Source organism: Panicum hallii, chromosome 8 (assembly GCF_002211085.1).
Source record: "Panicum hallii strain FIL2 chromosome 8, PHallii_v3.1, whole genome shotgun sequence".
NCBI classification, from domain to species: Eukaryota; Viridiplantae; Streptophyta; class Magnoliopsida; order Poales; family Poaceae; genus Panicum; species Panicum hallii.
This window is the reverse complement of record NC_038049.1, coordinates 44,688,018-44,711,915: the sequence shown is the minus strand read 5'-3', so window position 1 is coordinate 44,711,915 and position 23,898 is coordinate 44,688,018. Positions and strand designations below refer to the sequence as shown.

Sequence of the window (23,898 nt, the reverse complement as noted above, 5' to 3'; positions counted from 1 at the left end):
TCACCTACAGTGAACGAATGAATCAGACAGAGAAAAAGATGTCAGATTAAGAGTCAAAGCAGTGGCTGCCCACCTTAAGTCATCTAGAAAGATGCAACCAATCAAAGTCCACTGGATCATATTTATAGATCTCCATAAAAACACTAGCATAACTGTATCTGGTATTAATATCCCATTTATGTTTCAGTGTGAAAAACTACCATCCGGAGCTAGCACCATCTGCCACCCACATTGAGTGGGCTAAGAGGATGCGGCCTTTCCACCCCTGCAGTAGCCATTGCTGATCCTCCTGGATAACAAAGTCCTTGTGGTACTGATTCTTGACAATGTTCCTCACCATATTAACGGACTCTCTATTTAACGGAAGTTGCCTTAGACCAGCCCGTCGGTTTCTGATCTGCCACTGCTTATATGTCTCGCCACGCTCCACCCGGTCCTCACCCTCACAAGCAATGGCATTCAAGGCAACCCAACCAAAGATATATCCCGTTCAAGCACCAACCGCAGCCGGCTCTCACGGGGCATGGTTGCATCAAGCATGTCAAACATCGCGGAGTGGTAATAGAGGGCCTCTCAGAACCGAGACAAGAAGAAGGTGCCATATGAACCATTGATTATGCCTTGGATGAAGACGTCAGGTTTCATCTTGGCAATGTTGCTGAGGACAACATCTCTGGGGCTTGATCTGTCTATGACGACACTCTCATCCATCAAGGTTCTGAAATTGAACAGGTCGTTGACGACAAGGACCTCATCAGGTTCCACATTCAGATCGTCGATGCAAATGGTGTGCCACTGTGCCACCACAGCACCGAACTTTAGTGGCACACAGAACTGACGGGCACAGTTGCTCAGGCGATGGCCCATCTCTGCAATGTGGTTTGCTGGGCGGAACCCAGGCTGAGGGAGGTCAATGCTGGTGATCCTCACCTCTGGCGGCCCACCATCACTAGACCCCAACAGACGCAACAGCTCCGGCCACTGGAACCCAGAGTGGAGGCCATAATCCACGGGGTTAATAAGTTCCATGCCATCACAATTCTCCCAGTTTCGAAAAATGCCATCAACCTTTCATTCCTCACACAGGTGCCATTACAATTTCTCCAGAGTTAGAAACATGCCATTCTATACGTTTTGCAGCTAGTTGGGCCCGCTGTCAGGTGACTGTATTTCCGTATGGACTAGAATACCCCTGACCTTATCCTTTTACAGTGCCTCATATCGAAGACGTTTTGCAGTCGCTGCTGTGGCCAGCCCCAACCCCCGCCCCCCTCTGGCACCCCTCCCCCCGACTTACCTTGGGTTCCTCGGCGACGTCCCCCCACCGGTGACCATGGAGAAGGGGCTCGGGTGAACCCCAGCAAGCGCAGGCGCTACTTCCTCGCCGAGCGACTCTCCCCGGCGACCTCGCAGCGAGCAGGCGCAAGGAGAAGGCTAGGGAGAAGGGGCTCGGGTGACCCATAAGGTCCTGCGCGGAGCTCGACCATGGAGGCGGGATTTGGGCCGCACACTCCGTAAGTACCTGCCATGCTTCACTTGATTCGTTAGTTAATTGCAGGAACCCTAATGCTAACCCTGGTTGCGGTCGATTCGTTTACTAGGAACGTGTACAATGTACATGTTAAGGTTCAAGGATTCATTACCGTTGACGAAAATGGTAAAAAAACTTACACCAGAAGCTTAATTCGGGATTTCATAATTGATAGAGCACAAATTTCTTTGGAATTTCTGATCAGTAGCTTAAAATCTGGGATAAGCTTGGGTTCGAACCAATGTATTTCATTGTGGGTGTACGACAAGAGGTTAGGGGAGGACATTCTACTGGAGTCAGAGTATCAGATTGCAGATGTGCTTAACATGTATGAGGTAGAGAAACATTTGATGCTAGTTGCTTCTATTACTATTGACAATGAGGAACCTAAATGTGTCATAACACCCGAGGGTCAGCAAGCTAGTGCATCTGTAGAGGCAGAGTGTGCAATAGATGACGATGAAGATGAACCTGAACTACCAATAGTGTTTGACATCTCTGAGGAGTATGTGGGTGTTGATGATGAGTACATATATGGTATTAACCCAAATCGTACTGGTGCTAGTGCTGCTATTGAAACTGAGACTGCAACTCCTAATGCTGCGGCTGATGTAGGAGCAATTTCTGCTAGTGCTACCGCTGAACCTGCACCTCCTAATGCTGATAATGAACCTGCACTTTCTAATGCTGCTGGGTATGCATCTCATGTTGAGCCAGAGATTAATGATGTTGACACACAAGAGATTATAGTCATTCACAACCCAATAGAACCGGACATTCGGGTGGACGCCGTTTTTTCCGACATAGTCAATTTCAGAAAAGCCATTAGGCAACATGCAATTATACAAGGTTTTGAGTTAGCTAATATTAAGACAGATCCCACAAGATTCAGAGCTGATTGCGCGAGTGAAGGTTGCCCATGGCGTATTCATGCATCAAGGTTGCAGGACGACCGAACAATTCAGGTGATTATTTGTAGTTTGCATTGATTTTTTTTTGTTTGTACTAATTGTGATACCATTTTTCTGCAGATAAAGAAGTTACCATTCAATCACAATTGTTGCACAACAAAACAATGTGAAAGCAAGATGGCTTCTCAGAGTTGGGTTGCAGACAGGCTTGCTGAATGGGTTAAGACAAATCCAGATAAGGGAGCGAAGTTTGCTAAAGAAAAGATAGAAGAAGAGTACAGAATAAAGCTTAGGTACTCAAAGGCTTGGGCTGGACTTAGGCTTGCAAAACAACAAGTTCATGGTACATACAATGAGAGTTTCCAACATCTGTTCAATTGGGCAGCTGAAATAGCGAGGATATGTCCAGGTTCAGTTTTGGAGTATGATGTTCACAAGGTTGGTAATAAGGACAGGTTCAAGAGGATTTTTGTAGCATTGAAGCCATGTATAGATGGATTTTTGGATGGTTGCAGACCGTACATTGCTCTAGATGCAACTAGACTTCTTGGAACATATAGTGGTCAGCTTGCTGCAGCTACATCGGTTGATGGTCACAATTGGCTTTTTTATGTTGCATTTGCCATTTTTGATTCAGAGACAACTGACAACTGGATGTGGTTCTTGAACAACTTGAAGAGAGCCATAGGTAGCCCACCAGGTCTAGTAATATCTTCTGATGCATGTAAGGGCTTGGAAATTGCTGTAGACGCAGTGTATCCAGAAGCTGAGAACAGAGAGTGTATGAGGCACCTATATGCCAATTTTATGAGGAAATATAGAGGTCCAATCTTCACTCAGCATTTGTATCCAGCTGCAAGGTCCTACACAGAAGATCAATTCAAATGGCACCTGAAGAAGATACATGAAGCATTTCCAGATGCTATAGCATGGCTTGAAAATAACCATTATAGAATTTGGTATAGAAGTGGGTTTTCAGAGCTCTGTAAGTGTGATTACTTAACCAACAATATATCAGAGAGTTTCAACAAGCAAATTAAGCACCTCAGGGGGCTCTTGGTTCATGAGCTAGTAGATGAACTTAGAGAGTTGATCATGGAAAAAATGGCATTTAGGAGGGAAATTGGAAGGAAGATGGATGATGGCATCTTACCTTCTGTAATTATGGACCTCAACAAAGCCACCAAGAACTTGAGAGTTGTCAAGTGTGCTAAGAGTGATGATGACTTTGCAGAGGTCACACTTGTTGACAGTGACAACATTACTAGGAGACACACAGTTGACTTACAAAATCATAAGTGCTCTTGCAGGCAATGGCAAGTTACTGGGAAGCCATGCAACCATGCCCTGGCTTGGATTTGTGCCAATAGAGGGAAAATTGCAGACTATGTTCACGAGTACTACTCAGTCAACAAGTTTAGAGCAGCATATGCTGGAATGGTGCCACCTATGCGAGACAAGACACTATTACCTATGGTTGACCTTGGATACAAATTGTACCCACCCAAGCAGAAGAGGGCGGCTGGGAGACCTAAAGTGACTAGAATAAGAGGTTTCCTTGAACCTGGAAGGAAAACTGTTAGGTGCAAGAGGTGTGGAGGGCTAGGCCACTTTCAGAAGACATGCAAAATGGCTGAAGCAAGTGATGAAGACACCTCTGATGCTACACCACAACCAAAGAGGTAATTAGATTTTCTTATTGTCATTTCAATTTATGTACCACAAATGCAGATAACACATATTTCCTTGTCTGTTATTAGGAAGCGCACAAGTGATGAAGGTCAGACATCAAAGAAGCGAAAGAACAGCAACGAACAGAAGGGTGCTTCAAAGAAGAAGAAGAAGACTGCTCCAAAGAAGAAGGCTAGCAACAAGGAAAATAATACTCCTGCAAAGAAGAAGACGACTCCAAAGAAGAAGAGAAAAACTCCCAAGAAAAAGAAGGCTCTAGCTGAATCAAGTGCACCTCCTCCAAAAGTGATAAAGAAGCTTTTGGATTATCTCAAAGATTTAAGTCTTCCTTCTGAATGATGCTTTTGTTTTGTTTAAAATTCTGGAATGGTCATGTTCGTTCCTTCCAGTCCTATGCTTTTGTTGACCTTGTGAACACGATTTGTAATTGTTCTAGACATGTCTGTGGACATCTGAACTAGTTGTTTGTGATTTATGAACATGTATGTGCCTGGTGGGAATGGTTATGGACATTTCAATGGTTATGCTCATTTCAATAGTTATGGACATGCACATATCAAAATTCTGGACATGTATATCATAATTCTGGACAGCAACATATCATTTTTCTGGACAGCACCACGCCAAATTTTCATTAAAATTCAGTCCAAATACATTGCAACAACAATGCCAAACATACATCCAATGACAAGACTCAATACACACGCACTATCAACTATTACAAATGGTTTTGGTGATTTTGTGCGCAAGGCAACAATCTCCATCTTCAGCTCAGTCACAATTTGCTTCAACTGTCCGATGTCATGCTTTAGTTGCTGAAATTCTCGTGTGTCACATTGAGGAGCATCAACATATTCCCTGTAAGTTGACATTAACCACTTCCTATAATCATTTTCCCACTTGTAGAAGCTACAACTTGTCGGATCACCCTGCATCAATTATTTATACCAAGCAACTGTCAGGAACGTATGAACAACAAAGAATGGACATAATTATGCAAGTCATGAAAGAACAACCTGGACATTATCTTCACACTTGAAAAAATATGCCCCCAATGTGGCAGGCTGCTTGCTTTGTCGTCTGATGATCCACTTCCCACAGTACGGGCAATTGACAAGAGGAAGCTGCCGCACATCGCTGCTACAAGCGCTGGATGCCGTGGCCGCTTTTGAAGGTGTCCTGGATGCTCTAACTTGTGCCATGGTGGGTGACGGCCAGCCTTGCATGGCGAGGTGGCCGAAGGAGCCGCTCCCGTCGAGTGGAGGTGGGCGCTCAGGGAGGGAGGTATCCAGGGGGAGGGGGCGCTTCCTATGGCGGCTCTGGATCAGCCGAGGCCGTTCCCCTTCTCCATGGTCGTCGGTCCGGTTCCCTGCGAAGTCGCGAATCCAGCTCCCTGCGACTGCAAGCGGCGGCGACTGCGAGCGGCGGCGACGGCAAGGCAGGGACGGCGAAGTCGCGAATCTGGCGAAGGTGCGAGGTCGGGGGCAGGGGTGGGGGACGGCGGCGACTGCGAGCGGCGGCGGCGGCGAGCCAGGGACGGTGAGCGACGGCGACGGCGAGCTAGGGACGGCGAGCAACGGAGCCAGGGAGCGGCGAGACTGTCGGGCAGGACGAGGGACCGCAAAACGTCTTCGATGTGAGGCACTGTAAAAGGATAAGGTTAAGGGTATTCTAGTCCATACGGAAATACAGTAACCTGACAGCGGGCCCAACTACTGCAAAACGTATAGAATGGCATGTTTCTAACTCTGGAGAAATTGTAATGGCACCTGTGTGAGGAATGAAAGGTTGATGGCATTTTTCGAAACCGGGAGAATTGTGATGGCATGGAACTTATTAACCCTCCACTTTCCTGAAGCAGCAGGTTGACATGAAGAGCTGGTAGGCCTTGAGGAACTCCAGCAGCGGTGTGCGGTCCGCAGTGAGCGACCTGTAGACCTGGCTCCCAGTGCCAGCCAGGCGTGCCTCGAGCCCCTGTGCAAAGCAGTAGGCAAGCCGCTGTGTGGCGTCGCCCGTGGGCGAGGCGTGGACCTTGATCTGCTTGAGCAGCTCGTCCGCGCTCCGGCGGTCGTCGATGACTGCCTTGGCACAATGGAGCAAGGTGTGCAGGTCAACCACCTTCGCGGCGCGGCGCTTGCCTCGTGTCCTGGTCCTCTTCCCCGCCTTCTTGTTGTCCGTTGCGGGCACATTCTCCATGGAAATAGTCAGGCCCCCCATCCCCTTGGAGCAGGCATCGAATCCCCTGAGCATCATTTCATCGAACATCTCGCGGGCGCCGGCTTCCGCCGACTCGGCCGTCGCCAGCTTGCTGGCCCTGCCGGCCTCAGCCTCTTGCTCGCCGCCGCCGCCGCTGTACCTGTCCCTGCGGCCCCTACCGCCGGCTGACTCCTTGCTCCTCAGCGGCTTTTCAGCAGTGTCGGCGGGCAGGAACTTGGTGGCCTCTTCCACGCCCCTGAAGAATGCAGCGGTGAACATGTCGGTGCTGTACTCCTTGTCGTGGCCACAGCCATTGAGTGAACCCCGGTCGCCGGGAAAGACGGGGCCTTGGTCCGGCGAGAAGGGGGCGCCGGAGAGAATCTGGCAGAAGGGCTGCTGGGCGTAGAGGAGCGCGGGGTGGTCCGGGCTCAACTCGGCGACGTCCTCCTCCTCTTCCTCCTCCATGAGAAGAGCAATGTGGGAGAGGTTAAGGTAGGAGGAGGCCGCCTCGTCGGCGTCGCCGGGGAACACCCGGGGAACCATGGCTGCCTGTTACTATAAGCGCTGCAATGTAAATCTGCAATGCATCCCGATCGATACTTAAAGGGAAAGATTGCTGGAATAGGAACCTCCTCGTGGAGCTCCAATCGATGGTTCCAACCCATCCCAATCCAATCCAATGCAAGCAAGGGGGCATCACCAAGAAATGGCAGCAAGGAAATCCAATCATGGTGTCTTGTTGCGTTTAGAATTCACAAACTAGTGAAGAGGAAAAAATGTCGAGAAAATTATCGGGAAGGCTCTCAATCAAATGACACTTCTTCCGTGGTCATGAAAAACTGAGCGCCCTTCCGTGACCTCCTTTTTATTTTCGTTCCCTTCCATAGCCCTCCTATTAGATCCGTTAGCCCATTCTGTTAGGGTTTAAGGTTTGAGATGAGAAGAAAAATATCTTAGTCTGAACTGCCCCTGGCACTCCCACACACGCCCCCGACCCCATCTTCCCCATCCATCCCGTGAGCGGCGGGCGGCGCGCGGCGGGCGGCGGGCGGCGGGCGGAGGGCGCCGGGCGCCGGGCGGCGGGTGCGCGGCGGGCGGCGGGCTGCGGGCCCGGAGATACTATGGTCTTTTCACAGCCATTTAACTGGGACTTAACTGCAGATGTAACGGGAGGATCGTGGAAGGGAACGAAAATAAAAAGGAGGCCACAGAAGGGCGTCTCAGTTTTTCAGGACCATAGAAGGAAGCAAGGAAGCGTCATTTGCTTGAGGGCCTTCCAGGGAATTTTTCCAAAAATATATTCCTTTCGTAGCCAATGAAATGCCGTTACATGGTGTGCTCCTCTTGTTGCTTTTCAGCTGGTTTCTGAACGAAACTGTCTTGTTCGTTTCATCGTCTCCAATGCACCAGCAGCAGCAGCTTTACAAGCTGCTGAACGAAACTTTCTTGTTATTAGGCAGGCCATTATCTTCATATTCCCTTTTGTCTGTCCTTTCTGACCTTTCCGTGAACAAGTTCTACTCCCTCCGTCAAAAAGAAAATACAACTATCGCTTCTCAAGAAGTCAAACAATTTCTCAAATTTAACCAAATTTATACAAAAAATTTATCTCTAAATAGATCTAGTATAAAATATATTACATAACTAATATAATGGTACTTATTTTGTATCATAAATGTTACTACTATATTTTATATAAATTTGGTCAAATTTAAAATTATTTGACTCCTCGGAAAATAAAAATGAGAGTTGAGTATTCTGAAATTGTATATGATGGATGATGCAGACAAAAGGTGTCAGACCCGGGGCCACTGGGTTGGGCACATTACGTAGTCTAAGAGATTAAGCCCGTCTTATCTCTTATTCATTTCCTTTATCTCTTATTTATCCCGTTTAAATAGGAGATAGAGCTAACCAACACGGAGAGGATCTACTCGAGATATGCTCTGGTATGATCCCTTGACGGAGGTTGGTTAGCATCTTTATAACTCTGACCTCTCGGATATATAAGGGAGGTCAGGGACTCCCTCAAAACAGAAATCATTAGATCATTCTACACCAAAGGCAATACAAACTATACAGGACGTAGGGTGTTACGCTCCGCGCGGCCCGAACCTGTCTAAGTCTTGTGTTCCTTGCACCTTCGAGTTCCTGATCTCGGCGTCTCCTCACCCAAAACTTACCACCTTGGGTATATCCCTCGGTGGGCAGCCGGTTAAATACCGACAGCTGGCGCGCCAGGTAGGGGAGCGCGTCGAAGATCCACCGGCGAGCTCGATGGCGTCTTTCAACTTCATCAAGTCAGTTCCTTCTCAGGGCACGACGTTCGTGTTTGGCTCGTGGGTTTGCATCGCAGATGGTGTGGGCAACTTTCGGCGATTCCTCGTCGACATGATGCCAAAAACCTTCGCTTCGGATCCCCGCAACGGCCTCGACAAGTTCGTCGACGAACTCGACAACTTGTCGCTCCATGCTTCTGCAGCACGTGTCGAGGAGGCCAACGTATCTGGATCCCTCTCCATGTTAGAGAAGGATCTGGACTTGCTGCTCCAGTATGGAAATCCTGAAGCCACCGCGTGTCGGGGGGCTTCGGGTTGTTCCGGTCCCGGTGATTTGGTGATCACCTCTTTGCCGAAGGGGTGCATTGTGCATTGGAGGGGCATGATGCTCTCCGATCTACCGGAGGCAGAGGGCCGGCTTGTGGCTCACCTCAAGCTATTGCCCTTCCAAGAAGGCAGGCCATTGGCTGTGGTGGCGGAAGGGTCGACTGAACTAGTCGACGAAAGCTCTCGTGACCTTTCCTCCCGCTAGGTGCTGATGGCCGAAGAAGGCGAGGACGGTGGGGACTTTCCCACCGACAACTTTGAAGCAATCTCCGAAGATGAGATCACGGCCAACGCCGATAACGAGAACGACGCCGATCGAGAGGCGCGGAGGGCCAGGAACAGGGCCCGCACAATCCGGCGGAGGAGGGCTAATGAACGAAGGCGATCTATGCATCGCGAGCTCGACCCTGAGTTTGCTGCCGTAAGTGAGCGGGGTTTCAGGACTCCGGTGGCCAACATCGCCAGGGTAACGGCTATCCTCGAGCGCAGCCACGATCCAGAGGTACGTCAAGCACTCCTCTACGCACAGAGGGCTTGGATCCTGCTGGATCAACACAATCCGGTGTCCATCATCCGGGAAGAACGCGTGGATGAGAGTCGAAGTCAGGCTCGCAGTCGAACGGCTGGCGGCCGTCCTCAACTCCAGATCAGCAATGACAACGCACGTGGGAGCCAGGCCCCTGTCGGGAGGCAACAGCCACCGCAAGGGGGTCATCTGCGACAAGCTAATCGACGACCTCCCCCGGAGGACCTGCGCCAGCACATCAATGAAGGTCGCGACGCGCGCACCGTGATCTCCTCCAGGCGCAGGACCCGCGAAGAAGTCGAAACTGAAGGTACTGACTGTAGCGATCGATTCCCTGCTTTCTCTGCTCGTTTCAGCAGCTACAAGTACCCAGAGGGCTTCAAGCCGATCGGCATCACCAAGTACGACGGCAAGCAGGCTCCCCAGCAGTGGCTCCGTTGCTACTCCACGGCCATTGAGGTCGCGGGCGGCTCAAATATCATGAAAGTCGTCTACTTCCCGATGGCTTTGGATCCTGCACCGCTCACTTGGCTGGAGAGCCTCGGCAGCAATTCCATCAACTCCTGGGAATGACTTAAGAAGGTCTTCATCGACAATTTCCAGGGAGCGATCACCCGTGCAGGTACTCGACACGATCTTGCCCAGTGCACACAAGAGCGTAACGAGCTCCTGCGGTCCTACGCGCGTCGCTTCTTCGACATCCGCGCCACCATCGCGAACATCTCGGAGGACGACATCATCGACTGCTTCTACAACGGCATCACCGACCCGGGCATATACAGGGATTTCGGGCGGAACAGGCCGAAAACTGTTGCGGGCCTTCGTGATATGATGCACGATTGGTCCGAGCAGGAGGAGAAGATGCGGGAACGGTTCCCGCGGTGCCAACATAGCAATCTGCGGCGCCCTAACGACAACCGCAGCGACAAAGGCCAGCGGGACTTTTCGGGGCCACCCCGGAAACGAAAGCTAGATGAGGTCATCGCGGCTATCGACCGTCCTCCGCGGGGCAAGAAGTCGACGATGCAGGAGGAGTTTGAAAAGCTCCTGCAAAAGAAGTGCCCATGGCATCCGAGCGCCAACCATGCTGCCATCGACTGCTATCACCTTCGGAGGACGTTCAGCAACTCCGGTGGTGGAAAGAAGAACAAGAAGCCTGCTGACAAAGAACCCGAGGATGATGATCAAGAGGATCACGGGCGCAACCCGAAGTTTCAGGATGCGTCAAAGGTTGTCAACGTCATCTTTGGGGGAGACGAGGATTTTTGTTCCAAGCGGGATCAGAAGCTGCTCCTCCGGGAGATTTTGTCCATCGAGCCGGCAATACCACGGCCACTCCGTTGGTCGGAGGTCCCCATCTCATTCTCTTGTGATGACCAGTGGAGGAGCTTTTCCGAGCCCGGCAAGTTCCCCTTGGTCCTAGATCCTGTGGTGGCGGAGGTCAAGCTTACCAAGGTCCTCATCGACGGCGGGAGCGGGCTCAATCTCATCTTCGTCAGTACTTTGAAGAAAATGGGTTTGGAGTTCAAGGATATGCTGATTCCCAGCAAGTCCCCCTTTTACGGCATCGTCCCAGGTAATGCGGCGCACCCGCTTGGTACGGTGGTCCTCCCAGTCACCTTCGGCACGCGGGAGAATTATCGTACTGAGTTCATCAAATTTGAAGTGGCTACTTTTGACTCTTCCTACCATGCAATACTGGGTCGTCCGGCACTTGCCAAGTTTATGGCAGTGCCGCATTATGTCTATCTACTTCTTAAGATGCCAGGACTCGGTGGAGTGCTCACCCTCCGCGGCGACTTGAAGAAGTCATACGACTGCAATCAGGAGGCGATCCAATACGCTTCGACTACTCGCGTGCCAGATGCTTCGGGAGAAGTACTCGCGGCCGCGCAGCAGCTCTCCCAGACCGGGCTGGAGATTCCTTCTAAGAAGACCAACAAGTCGAGCATCCAGTCGACTAATGATGTGGCCCTCAAGATGATCCAGCTTCAGGAGGGAGATTCATCTAAGACTGCCGTCATCGGTGCGGGCTTGGGTGACAAATAGGAACTCGCGCTCGTCAACTTCCTTCGGACTAACCGAGACATATTCGCATGGAAACCAGCGGATATGCCAGGGGTGCCCAGGGAGTTGATCGAGCATGCCTTGAATGTACACCCGAAGGCTACGCCTAAGAAGCAACACCTGCGGCGGTTTGCTCACGACAAGCGTGAGGCCATTAAACGGGAGATCGCTAAACTTCTCGCGGCTGGATTCATTAAAGAAGTAATCCATCCAGAGTGGGTAGCAAATCCCATTCTTGTAAAGAAAAAGAACAATAAATGGAGAATGTGTGTCGACTACACTGATCTCAACAAGCATTGCCCAAAAGATCATTTTGGGCTGCCGCGCATTGACCAAGTTGTCGATTCGACGGCTGGTTGTGTCCTTCTTTGTTTTCTTGATTGTTACTCAGGATATCATCAGATCACGCTCAAGGAGGAGGACCAAATCAAGACTGCTTTCATCACCCCATATGGGACTTACGCCTACAAAACAATGTCCTTCGGGTTGAAAAACACAGGCGCAACTGAAGCGTCCCCCCATCAGGGGAGACTTAAAAGTGTCAGTTTATCAGTCCCAGGAGGCTGATAACACTTTTATTACATCAGATGGTACATCACCGTACAACTCTACGCGGTAATGGGCAGTGAAGCGCCACTATCGCGAGGATTACAACCAGAACCCACACAACTACACTAGCTACGAACAAAGGATCATCAGAGTCTTGCGCCATGCGGAGCTCCAACGGTGACCTCACCCACAGGCAAGACTGGGTGCAGGACGGGACCCTACTCGTCGTTCTCGGGGTTGTAGTCGGGATCCTCCACTGTAAAGTAAGAACGGGGTGAGTACAAACGTACTCAGCAAGTCCAATCACACCCACGGGGGGGTTATAGCAGAATTAGATGCACAGGATAATTCAAGGATAAAGTTACGGTTCTTTTGCGGAACACAATTATATGCAAGGGTTTATTTTAAAAGCATTTTTTTTTTCAAAACCAGTTTTCAAGTGTCTAAGTACGCACGATGTCGATCCTCACGGATCCAGGTTTCAAGCCGCTACCGGACTCCCCGTCCGTCGTAGCACACAACACCATTGCCGGATACTTTTAAACAACACACACCAGTTCAACCCTTCCCAGAGAGAAACACTAGTTATGTGACCACACCGTAACCTGCCCAATACCGTGGGCACGGCTATTCGAATAGGTTTTAACTCTGCAGAGGTGTGCAACTTTACCCACAGGTGGGGTACCACAGCACGAACACCTTAGTGCCGGTGCAGATCCCATCGAAGCCCTTACCCACCGTAGCTAGACCTGACTAGCCATCACGGGATTTATCAAGGGGTCATTCGACCTATCACCGAGGTTTAACCGGGGCATAAGTCACACAGAGCTTATCCCGTCTCCTTGATCACCCGTTGCTCCCAGCTCTCCTGATGGCTATCAGACTAACTAACGGGGTTAGGCCAAGCCGTTGCCCATACAACGGTCAAGTGGTTCGCACTACGAGAAGCTAGGTGAGATGTCACATCAACTCGGTCCTTAGGGATGACAAGATGGATATCTCCCATCCACGCTCAACCACACAGGTACGAGCACACCACCGGCAATTCACACAGAAATGCCATCCATCCCATCTAACTCGCTTTTCAAAACCACATTTTATCCCTTCCCACACACACGCATTTTCTTTATAAATCAGGCAGTCAAAGTATGGTTACTTCAAACAAGGGTGGCTATCCTACCGGGTTTCCAGCACGCAAAACAATGCAATTTTATACAACAGGCCATTGGGTCGTGTTTATAAAAACTAGGACAGAAACATGCATCAAAGGGCGGTATTGAACTTGCCATCGTCAAACCCTTGCGGGAAGTCCTGATCGGAGCACTGTCCTTCGGGTTCGGGGTCGCAGTACTGGTCCTCAGTTGCTTGGTTGCGGTCGGGAGCCTCGTCGTTCACTCCGTGTCCTACGACGCAAACAAATAGACACACAATCAAGCGAAAGAACTAAAAGCTTTTACCGATAGGCTTGAATCGGAAATAATTTGGTTACGGAGTTAGGGGCAATATCTCTGGGTGGTTTCTTAATGGCATAGCTAAAACTATACTAGAAGCGGAGTGGTAAAGTTTCGGGTCAATCGGAGGTCGTTTCGCACATAAAATGACGCGCTAAAGGCGGTTCCAGGGCTTAAACGGGGGTCCAGGGGCTCATTCGCGATTATCTGAAGAGAGTAAGGGTCTATTCGCGAATCCTAGAATTTCCCTAGTCATGCTAAAAGGTTGTCAAGTACATCTGGACGTATGCATTGGAGGGTTCAAATCGAAATAACAAAACGTGCGGGGTTTCATTTGCAAAAGGGAATGGACAGGGGTGTTCCTAGAGGGGGGGTTTTCTTTGGAAAAACAGGAAAGGGGAGGGGGGTTTGGGCAAAAAGCCCTCCTTCTTCCTCCCCTTGCCAGGGAAAAACAGAGGAGGGAGGGGGAGGCTCGGCGCCGGCCCCAATCCGGCGGCCGAGGGCTCAATCGCGGCCAGGGAGTGGGGGAAAAGGGAGAGAGGGAGGAGGGGAACCGATCCCCGGCCTTACCTCGGGCCGGGGTGGGGCGAGGGAGCGCGCCCACGAGGGCTTGCGGCGGCGGGCAGAGGCGTCCGTGGGGGCGGCGCCGGGCTGGGGGAGGCGAGGGGCCGGGTGGTGGAGCGAGTTGTGGGGTGGGTGAGCCGCGCGGGGATCCAATTTATAGAGGACGGGGGCGACAGGGCGGAGGGGAACGAGGCGATGGCGGCCGGCGGGCGGTGCGGGCGCCATTAATGGCGTTCCGGCCGCACGCGGCCGTCGCGACGCGGCGTGGCGCGGAACGGGGGCGGGGCGGCGCTCACCGCGGCGTGCGCACGTGGATACAGGGGCGAGGGAGGACGCGGCAGCGGCGGTTGACGCGGCGTCGCGGCGTGGCCGTGCGACGGGCGGCGCGGCGAGCGGCGCGGCGCGTGGAGCACGCGCGGGGCGTGCACGGCCGGGCGCAGAGGCGTGCGTGGGCACAGGGAGGCCGAGCCCGGGGCATGCGCGCGCACAGGGGGGGGAAGAGGCAGCCGTGGTTCGGGAGCTGGGGTCGGGCGGCGCTCAGGAGCAGGCAGGAAGGGAGGAGGGAGAAAAAGAAAAAGGGAGGGAAGGAAGAAGGAAAAGAGAGGAAGGAAGAAAAGGAGAAAGAAAAGAGAAAAAAGAATTAGGGAGAGAGAGAGGAAGGAAAGAGAGAGGAGGAGAGGTGTCGGCGCCGGTCGCGGCTGTGACCGCGGCCGGTCGGCCACGCGCGGGGGGGGGGGGGGGGCGCGCAGCGCGAGGAGCACAGTGAAGAAAGACGCGTCGGCGTCAATCGCGGCCGCAGCTGCGGCCGATCGGCCACGCGCGCGCGGGATCCGCTCGTTGCGCGAGAAAGGATTGTGCCGGCGTTATTCGCGGCGGATGAACGCGCACAGGTGGCAGGCCTCCGAGCGGCGCGGGATAAGACGGCATAGGGTTTTAGTGTTGGTTAGGAGGGTTAGGGCTAGGGTTTCGGCAGCGAGTGGTTTTTAATCGGAACACTTTAGTGCGTGGTTTACTTGGGTAAATTTTCAGGGCGTTACAGCAACATACCAGCGTGCGATCCAGATGTGTTTCGCGGATCAGCTGCACCGGAATGTTGAGGCTTACGTGGATGACGTGGTCATCAAGACCAGGGATTCCGATAACTTGATCGCAGATTTGAAAGAAACATTTAGCAGTCTGTGCAGATTTCGGTGGAAACTCAATCCCACCAAGTGCATCTTTGGAGTACCTTCAGAAAAGTTGCTCGGGTTCATTGTCAGCAATCGGGGCATCGAAGCCAACCCTGTAAAAATCACGGCCATCACTGATATGGAGGCTCCGGCCACAATCAAGGATGTGCAAAAGTTAACAGGTTGTATGGTGGCTCTGAACAGGTTCATCTCCCGGCTCGGGGAGAGGGGACTACCCTTCTTTAAGCTCCTGAAACGTCAGGATAAATTCCAATGGTCGGAGGAGGCTGAGCGGGCCCTGCAGGATCTGAAACATCATCTGCAGTCACCTCCAATCCTTACAGCACCGTTGCCAGGGGAGGATCTACTACTTTACATTGCGGCAATAACTCATGTTGTCAGCAGTGCTATTGTAGTCGAGCGGGGCAAAGAAGGCCATGCGTTTGGAGTACAGAGGCCTGTCTATTTCGTCAGCGAAATCCTCTTCGAATCCAAGGTACGGTATCCTGCCGTTCAAAAGCTTTTGTATGCAATCTTGATCACATCAAGGAAGCTACGCCATTACTTCGACGAGTACAAGATCACCGTGATCACGGACTTCCCGCTGGCGGATATCCTTCATAACCAAGATGCCACGGGGCGCATATCCAAATGGCAGTGGAGCTGGGGGCTTTGTCAATAGACTTCAAGCCACGCACTGCAATCAAGTCACAGGCTCTGGTCGACTTCATGGCCGAATGGAGGGAGAATCAAGTCCCAACCCCAGTGGACAAGCCAGAGCACTGGACCATGTACTTCGATGGGTCCCTCAAGCTCGACGGCGGCGGCGCTGGTGTTCTACTTATTTCTCCGCGAGGTGAACAGTTGAAATATGTCCTTCAGATCCTGTGGGCGGTATCCAACAATGAAGCCGAGTATGAAGCTTTGCTCCACGGGCTTCGTTTGGCGATATCACTAGGGATCAAGCGACTACTTGTATACGGCGACTCTCTTCTTGTCGTTCAACAGGTCAACAAGGAATGGGACTGCAACAAGGAGACAATGGATGCTTACGTACAGAAAGTGCGCAAGTTGGAAAGTAAATTCTTCGGCCTGGAGGTTCATCATGTGTTGCGGGAACACAATGTTGGCGTGGACACCCTGTCCAAATTGGGGTCCACGCGCGCCCAGGTCCCGTCGGGAGTCTTCGTCCAGGAGCTCAAACAGCCATCCATCAAGTCTTCTCCGCAAGTAGCCATCGACGCGGGTCCCCAACAACCCGATCGAGAGGTTATGGCGCTGGAAGAGGACTGGCGAGGGGTTTTTATCGACTTCATTCAAGATCAACGATTACCAGCCGGAATTGACGCCAGGAGCGCAGAAGCAGCTCGCATCTTATGAAGAAGCAAGGGTTTCGTCCTGGTCGACGGTAATCTCTATCGGCGAGGCGCTCGGTCAGGAGTTCTCATGAAGTGCGTCACAAAGGAAGATGGTTACGGCATACTGCGGGAGATCCACGACGGCGTCTGCGGCAACCATGCGGCCCCAAGAACGCTGGTGGGGAAAGCATACAGAGCCGGTTTCTGGTGGCCCACCGCAATGACCGACGCAGAAGATCTTGTGCACAGGTGCCAAAATTGTCAATTCTTCGGCAAACAGACGCATGTTCCAGCTCACAGCCTCATCACCATACCGCCATCCTAGCCTTTTGCCTGTTGGAGTCTCGACATGATCGGGCCCTTCACGACGGCGCCAAGCGGTTTTACCCATGTTCTGGTGGCTATCGACAAGTTTACTAAGTGGATCGAGTACAAGCCGATAGCCAAGCTCACGCCGGATCGGGTCGTCGACTTCATCTCCGATATTCTGCATCGTTTCGGCTTCCCCAACTCCATCATCACAGACTTGGGGTCAAACTTCACGGCGAACCAGTTCTGGCAGTTCTGCGAGAATGCTTGCATCGAAGTTAAATATGTCTCGGTTGCACACCCAAGGGCCAACGGACAAGTCGAAAGGGCGAACGGCTTGATCATTGACGGCCTCAAGAAGAGACTTTATGATGAAAATAGCAAGAAGGGAGGCAAATGAGTGCATGAGCTGCCATATGTCGTCTGGGGGCTTCGGACTCAGCCGTCCAAAGCCACAGGACAAACACCTTTCTTCCTCGTATATGGATCCGAAGCTATTCTACCAGCCGACATCATGTGGAAATCTCCAAGGGTCGAAATGTACAATGAAGGCGAGGCGGACGAGGCGCGGCAGTTAGAGCTCGATTCTGTGGAAGAAGCTCACTGCACCGCCCTTGTTCAGTCAGCTCGGTACCTACAGGGGATCCGGCGATACCATGATCGCAACGTCAGGGAGCGGTCATTCAGTGTTGGTGACTTGGTCTTGCGTCGTATTCAGGACGAGTCTGGCCTACACAAGCTTAATTCAAGGTGGGAGGGCCCGTTCATCGTCAAGCAGGTCACAAGGCCAGAGTCTTATCGACTACAATCCCCTGAGGGTCGCGAGGTCCCGAACTCCTGGAACGTTCAGAACCTGCGCAAGTTCTACCCTTAAGTCGGGGCCTGGTGATCGCAAAATCCTCGGGGGCTTAGAAGATCTTTTCTCCCCGTGTCAATTTGGAGGCTATGAGCCACACGACTCGGTGTGTACATGCCTGCTTACTCACACGATGGCCATGGTCATGTGCAAACACATACATATATAAGTCAACTTCTTGTCATGAATGATACGGGGGCTATGGCCACGATCATCCCCCTTCGACTCCCATTCCTGACGGAACCGTCGGTTCTGGCTAACTCCTCCGCCTATCGAGTCTCGCCGCAACCCCGGATGGTCGCACGCGACAGCAGTCGCATTTTCTCCAACACAGTCGATCCGCTCGACTAGCTTAATAGCAGTACGCTGGAAAAGGCTCGCATAAAAGAGCTATCTTGACTACATCCTGAGTGGCTGCACTCAGAACAGTCTTGTATCCGCCAAAAAGAATGGCAAGCCCGCGGCACCGCCCGCACCTGCTCCTTGCAAGCTCGATCCGTCCGTCCGGGTCTTACCTAGCTTACGGAGCACGCTCACAGCAGGAGCGACCTTCGACTACACTCCGGTCGCCGCACTCGGGGTAGTCTTATTCTTCTGCCCTACGCACGGCAATCCCGCGACGATGCTCGCATTCTTGCCTAACAAGTTTAGACCCGCTCGTTCGAGTTGTGGCTAATCGGTTAGACGAGTACTAGCTACCCTTCGGGTTGTTGCACCCAGGGAAGCGCCTGCTACTCGAGCCTTGTAAGCCTGGATCCCAATTCAGCTAAGGCACACACATACACAACGAGAAACATCAAAAGAAGCCATATATACAAGGAAATGAACACTTGTTTTCAGTACCCTAATCCTACATTACACTTTAAACTATGTGTTCTGATACAGGTTGGGTCTCTAGGAGGTATTTGTCGAACTGCTCCTCGGTGCAGTCCGCCGCCATGCCTTGAGCAAATATCTCCAGCTTCGCGCTCGGCAGGAAGGACTTCACGATTGCAAGGGCGTTGTTGACGCACGTGACAGGCGCCTCGGAAAGGAACCTCATCACTTTCTTCGGGGCCTCACGGAGACGCTCTAGCAGGGGCCGGAGGTTCGCTTCACTTTCTTCTGGTGGGTCCACAATGTCCACCAGCTCCCGGGCGGCCCCCCTGATGCTCTCGAGTTCTTCGCCCAGCGTCTTGATCCGCTGAAGGCTGTCGACGAACTGTTGCTCAGTGTCGCCGATCACCTTCTGCAGCCTCTCTACGTCATCTGTACGGCGATAGAGCAGGTTCTTCACGTCAGTAAGTAGCTCTTCTTTACTGATTAAATTTCTCCTAAGCTCTATGGTGGAAAGTTTTTCAGAACCCAGGGTGAGTCATACAGAGCAAAATACCCGAGGGAAACAATGGTTTACCTTGGTGCGCCTTCTTTCGCGCCCTGAGCTGCTCCTTATGCGCCTCGAGCTCCTTCTTATGTTCCTCGAGTTGTTGCTGGAGCTCGGCGTTGACTTTCTCAAGGTGTACATTCTCCATCTTCTCGTCGTCAAGGCGCACCCTCAGGGCCTCGAGTTCCTTGCGGTCGCGGGCAAGGGTCTTCAACTCCTCCGCCTGCTTCCGGGAGCGGGCGATCATGCTCTGCATAGAAAAGACAAAGCCAGATTAGCAACTCCACTCAGCCACTGACCGGAAACGCTCTCAGGTCTTACCATGGCCAAGTCATGCGCCTTCTTGAGGATATTGACATTGTCATCCATCAGTAGCAGGTCGTCTGACAGGTCCGTGGCAACGGCTTCCCGACTACCCGACCCGATCAGCAGCAACTCATCGGGTCCCCCGGAAGTCCCCACGGCTCCTTCAGTAACCAGACGCTGGGCACCTGCAACTATAAGTGTTATCAGCATACATCATGCGGATCCTGGCAGCTAGCCGGGGCGGTCAGACACGCACCTGCGCCATCGGTTGAAGCGGCGCCAAGGGCCTCGACCTGTTTCTCGCCACCGCCCCCGGCTTCGACTTGTTGGGGCTCGGGAGGCGGCAGGTCGGGCAGCGCGATGTTGGCCCCGGGGGCTAGCCCCGTGGGCATCGACCCCTCGGGAGCCAGCGCCTCGGGGGCTGGCGCAGCGATGGCTGGCCCAGCACTCGGTGATTCTTCCCGGGTCGAGGACTCGGGGGCTGGGGCAGCCGAAGTCAGCGTCAGCTGAAGGTCCGCAGCACTAGCAGCACTAATGAAGTCGAAGTTAGCAAACACGAAAGTCGAAAGATCAATTCATTTGCAGTGCACCAAGAGGCAGACTTACAGTACAGATTTTTCTTAATGGCTCTCTTCATCCGCACGGCTTGACGCGGCGTCTCCGTTGCCGGCGGCGGGGTTTCACCGGCTTGTGGCGCGGTCCCCGCCACGGCGATGTTGACAGCGGCGGCGATCGCTGGGCTTGCCCTTCCTCCTTCGGGCTCAGTCCGGGCGGAGGATGCGGAAGGACTACAGGTGGAGGGTATAAGTACGGCTCAGCATCAAGGCAATATATTACAACAAGCAAGTAGGCTCGTACCCGGTGGACTCGAGTTCTTGCGCCTTGCGCTTGCGCGCTAGTCGATGGCCTTGTGGCACCGGCGGCAGAGCGCTGGTCAACTCCACGCTCTGATCGGAGGAGTTGTCCTGGGGCGTTCTTCCTTCGGATCCTTCTCCCGCCTGCAAGCTCATGCCTTCGGTCGACTCGCTGCTGTGAAGAGTTGCAGCAAGGCGAGCCCTCTTGGCTTCAATGGCGGCAGAGGGGAGGAGGTGGTCCGGGCGGGGGATGTCCGGTCGCGGCGGGTAGCTGAGATACAGCTCCGTGTGTCCCTGCAGAGAGTTCTTCGGTCACGCAACGAAGCAAAAGCGGTTATCTTCAGCAAAAGAAGTCGAATACTCACTGGTTTGGGTGGATTCCGGGCGGAAAATAATGTGGGCACGTATGGCACGGCATCCACGTCGAGCAGCACCCGCTGAACTCGCTGCAGCACGACTTCATCTGGCAAATCCTCTGCGCACATGCGAGAAGGATCAGCAGGGCCTGTGTACTCGAATCCCAGGCGATGGCGCTGCTGGATGGGTTGGACGCGGCGTTTGTAAAATGCGAACATGACGGAGGCACCGGTCACTCCTTTCTTCTTCTGAGCCTCAATGACATCCAGCAGCTCCTTGACTTGGTCCATTTCCCCGCCGGAGGGCTCCAAGTTCCATTCCCCTCTGATTACAGGTGGTCTGTTCGATTTCGTCGGTAGATGGGGTGCATGGTTTTCGATGTAAAACCAGTGGTTTTTCCATCCAGGAAGATTGGAGGGGAATTTGTATGTGAGATATTTGTCGCCGGCCTGCTGACGCAGTTGGATGCCGGCGCCCCCACAACGGAAAGGTTTTTGGAGGTGGGTTGTGGTTTGATACGGAAGAGAAAGCGGAAAAGATCCCAGTGGGGTTCGATTCCGAGAAAAGCTTCGCAGTAATAGATGAAAATTGAAATGTGGCATATAGAATTCGGGTTGAGATGGTGGAGCTCAAGCCCATAGTAATACAGAAGGCCTCGGAAGAAGGAACAAGAGGGGAGGGCCAATCCCCGTTCGGCAAAATGAAGAAATGTGACGATTTCGTCAATATTTTCCATGGGAAATGGCTCGCGGTAAGAGGGGCGCCAGTTGACAAGGGTTTTCTCTTGCAGCAACCCCTCGGAAACCAGGCTCTTAAGGTGGTTAAGAGAGCACTTACTGTATGACCACTCCGGGGTTGAAGACTGCGCCTCCTCCGTCTTCTTCCTTTCGATCTCCGCCTTCTTTGGCGCCATCTCCGATTCGCTGGCCACGAGACGCTCGGGGGCTGCGGGGAGAGGGGCGGGGAGGTCGGAGCGGGAGAATCACTTTGGGGGAATGGCGGCGGTGCTTGGCTCGGATTGGGGAATTCGGTGGCTTTTGATGGAATGCAGATTGAAAGCGTGGTTTTTTCCTACCGTTATCGCGGGGTTAAATAACCAGCGGGGTGGGGAAAAGTTACTGTTCTGAAGTTCAGGAGTCACGTCCGAGAATATTCCGAATATGAGGGGTCGTTTGATGGTTTATTTGGATTGGATATTCGTTTAATCATTTTTTCAGGGTTTGTTCGCCTGAAAAAAGCGTTTTTTCGAATTACTAATCTAATACCCATCATCTGTACCATCGTTTTGGTAATTTTGCAATGTTGTCATTTTTCGCCTGCATGCCACGGTTGTTGGATCCTTATCTCCAAATTTTGTGGGATTTGGATTCAAGGCTCGGGGGCTGCGGGATACGTGGCATCGACTACTTATTTTTTCAAATCTTTTGAAGGATAAGTAGGGTCACAGACAAATGGGACCCTCAGCCTGATTCTCTGATTCAACCTAAGGCTCGGGGACTACTCCATATGGAGTGCGATTTTTAAATCGCACGCCATAACGAAAATTCGGGGCATGAGCACCTCATAGCTTCGATGCAGCCAAACAAGTACTCGAAGAAGGACTTCAAGACGAAGTTTCAGAAGAAGTCGAAGACTGTTTCGAAAGTACTCGATGAGCCTGCAGTACTCAGCTACGAAGAGCTCGGGGGCTTGTCAGACCCGGGGCCACCGGGCTGGGCACGTTACGTAGTCTAAGAGATTAAGCCCGTCCTATCTCTTATTCATTTCCTTTATCTCTTGTTTATCCCGTTTAAATAGGAGATAGAGCTAACCAACACGGAGAGGATCTACTCGAGATATGCTCTGGTATGATCCCTTGACGGAGGTTGGTTAGCATCTTTGTAACTCTGACCTCTCGGATATATAAGGGAGGTCAGGGACTCCCTCAAAACAGAACATCATTAGATCATTCTACACCAAAGGCAATACAAACTATACAGGACGTAGGGTGTTACGCTCCGCGCGGCCCGAACCTGTTTAAGTCTTGTGTTCCTTGCACCTTCGAGTTCCTGATCTCGGCGTCTCCTCACCCAAAACTTACCACCTTGGGTATATCCCTCGGTGGGCAGCCGGTTAAACACCGACAAAGGGAACAATCCTCACAGTTGTTCATGCTCAAATTCTGCAGATAGTTTCTCCAGCCACGTTTATGCTCATGGCAAGGGTTTGTTCTGGAATTGTATATGTGAAGGATGATTTATATTCAGTTTAATTTCGAATTCAATACCTTCTCTGAATCCCAGAAATGTCATTACCAATATCAGCGCACTAATAAGTCCTGTTTACTCTCTCGAACAATCGCAAAAGTCCGATTTTCAACATTTAACTACAAAATTGGATAACAAGGGCATTCAATTGTCAAAACCGGACAAATTTGGCCCTTTGGATGGTTTCGAAGGTGGTTTTATATTATCTTTAAAAAATAAAAAAATCTAATTTGATCTAAAAAATCAAAACTAATTCATTTTAAATCAGAAAAATATAAAACTAGTACAATTTTTTTCTAAAAATGTAGCCTATCTATTATTGCTCTATTTGAATCTTATTTGTTCAAAATAATATGCATGACTACAAGCAACCAAATACTATGAATATCAAAAATTTGGATCCGAATAACTAGATAGGTTACATTTTTAGAAAACTTTTGATACCCATTTCATAATTTTTTAATTTAAAATGAATTACTTATGAAATTGTTTAGTTTAAATTTGAATATTTTTAATTTTCATAATATGAAAAACCACCTTTGAAACCACTCAAAGAGCTAAATTTATCCTGTTTCGATAGTTGGATGGCCTATATTATCTGGTTTTACAGTTGAAGGTTGAAAATCGGACTTTTATAATAGTTCGAGGGTGTAAATCTGATTTTTTCCTATTTTTTAGCGTAAACGGTAGGGCATTTTAATTATACAGAAGATGGAAGGAAAACAAGACTGCACGTAAAGGAAGAATTAATGATGCACCATTAGCAGGTCCGAAAGTCTCAAAAATAATTTCACTGTACAGTGTACTCGCATACCTGAACAACAAAACTGAAGAAAAATACCCATCCTTTCAAGCTGCGATCACGTCTGACAAAGCAATCGAAAACTGTGTCTGAAAAGTCACATAAATTAGTAGTTCAGAAACAGAACGAAGGGGGGGGGGGGGGTGGTATGACATATTTAACTATGAATAAACTAGGCAGCAAAA

The 23,898-nt window shown here is 51.3% G+C and overlaps 1 protein-coding gene and 1 pseudogene across 1 annotated transcript; one reads left to right on the top strand and one right to left on the bottom strand.

The window, feature by feature from the left end:
- Positions 1 to 19,846, bottom strand: LOC112872422 (annotated as a pseudogene).
- Positions 1,254 to 4,664, top strand: LOC112903381. Its single transcript, XM_025972633.1, has 4 exons — positions 1,254 to 1,514; positions 1,602 to 2,496; positions 2,563 to 4,124; positions 4,203 to 4,664. Exons 1-4 carry the CDS (start codon positions 1,486 to 1,488, stop codon positions 4,471 to 4,473), a joined length of 2,757 nt encoding a protein of 918 aa, XP_025828418.1. The 5' UTR covers positions 1,254 to 1,485; the 3' UTR covers positions 4,474 to 4,664.
- Positions 19,847 to 23,898: the final 4,052 nt, after the last annotated feature.

Bases quoted from the DNA above. Each gene is read 5' to 3' on its own strand.
- LOC112903381 (XM_025972633.1), top strand. From the start codon at position 1,486: ATGGAGGCGGGATTTGGGCCGCACACTCC. The intron at 1,515-1,601 runs GTAAGTACCTGC...TTCGTTTACTAG, and splicing joins GGATTTGGGCCGCACACTCC to GAACGTGTACAATGTACATG. The intron at 2,497-2,562 runs GTGATTATTTGT...ATTTTTCTGCAG, and splicing joins AGGACGACCGAACAATTCAG to ATAAAGAAGTTACCATTCAA.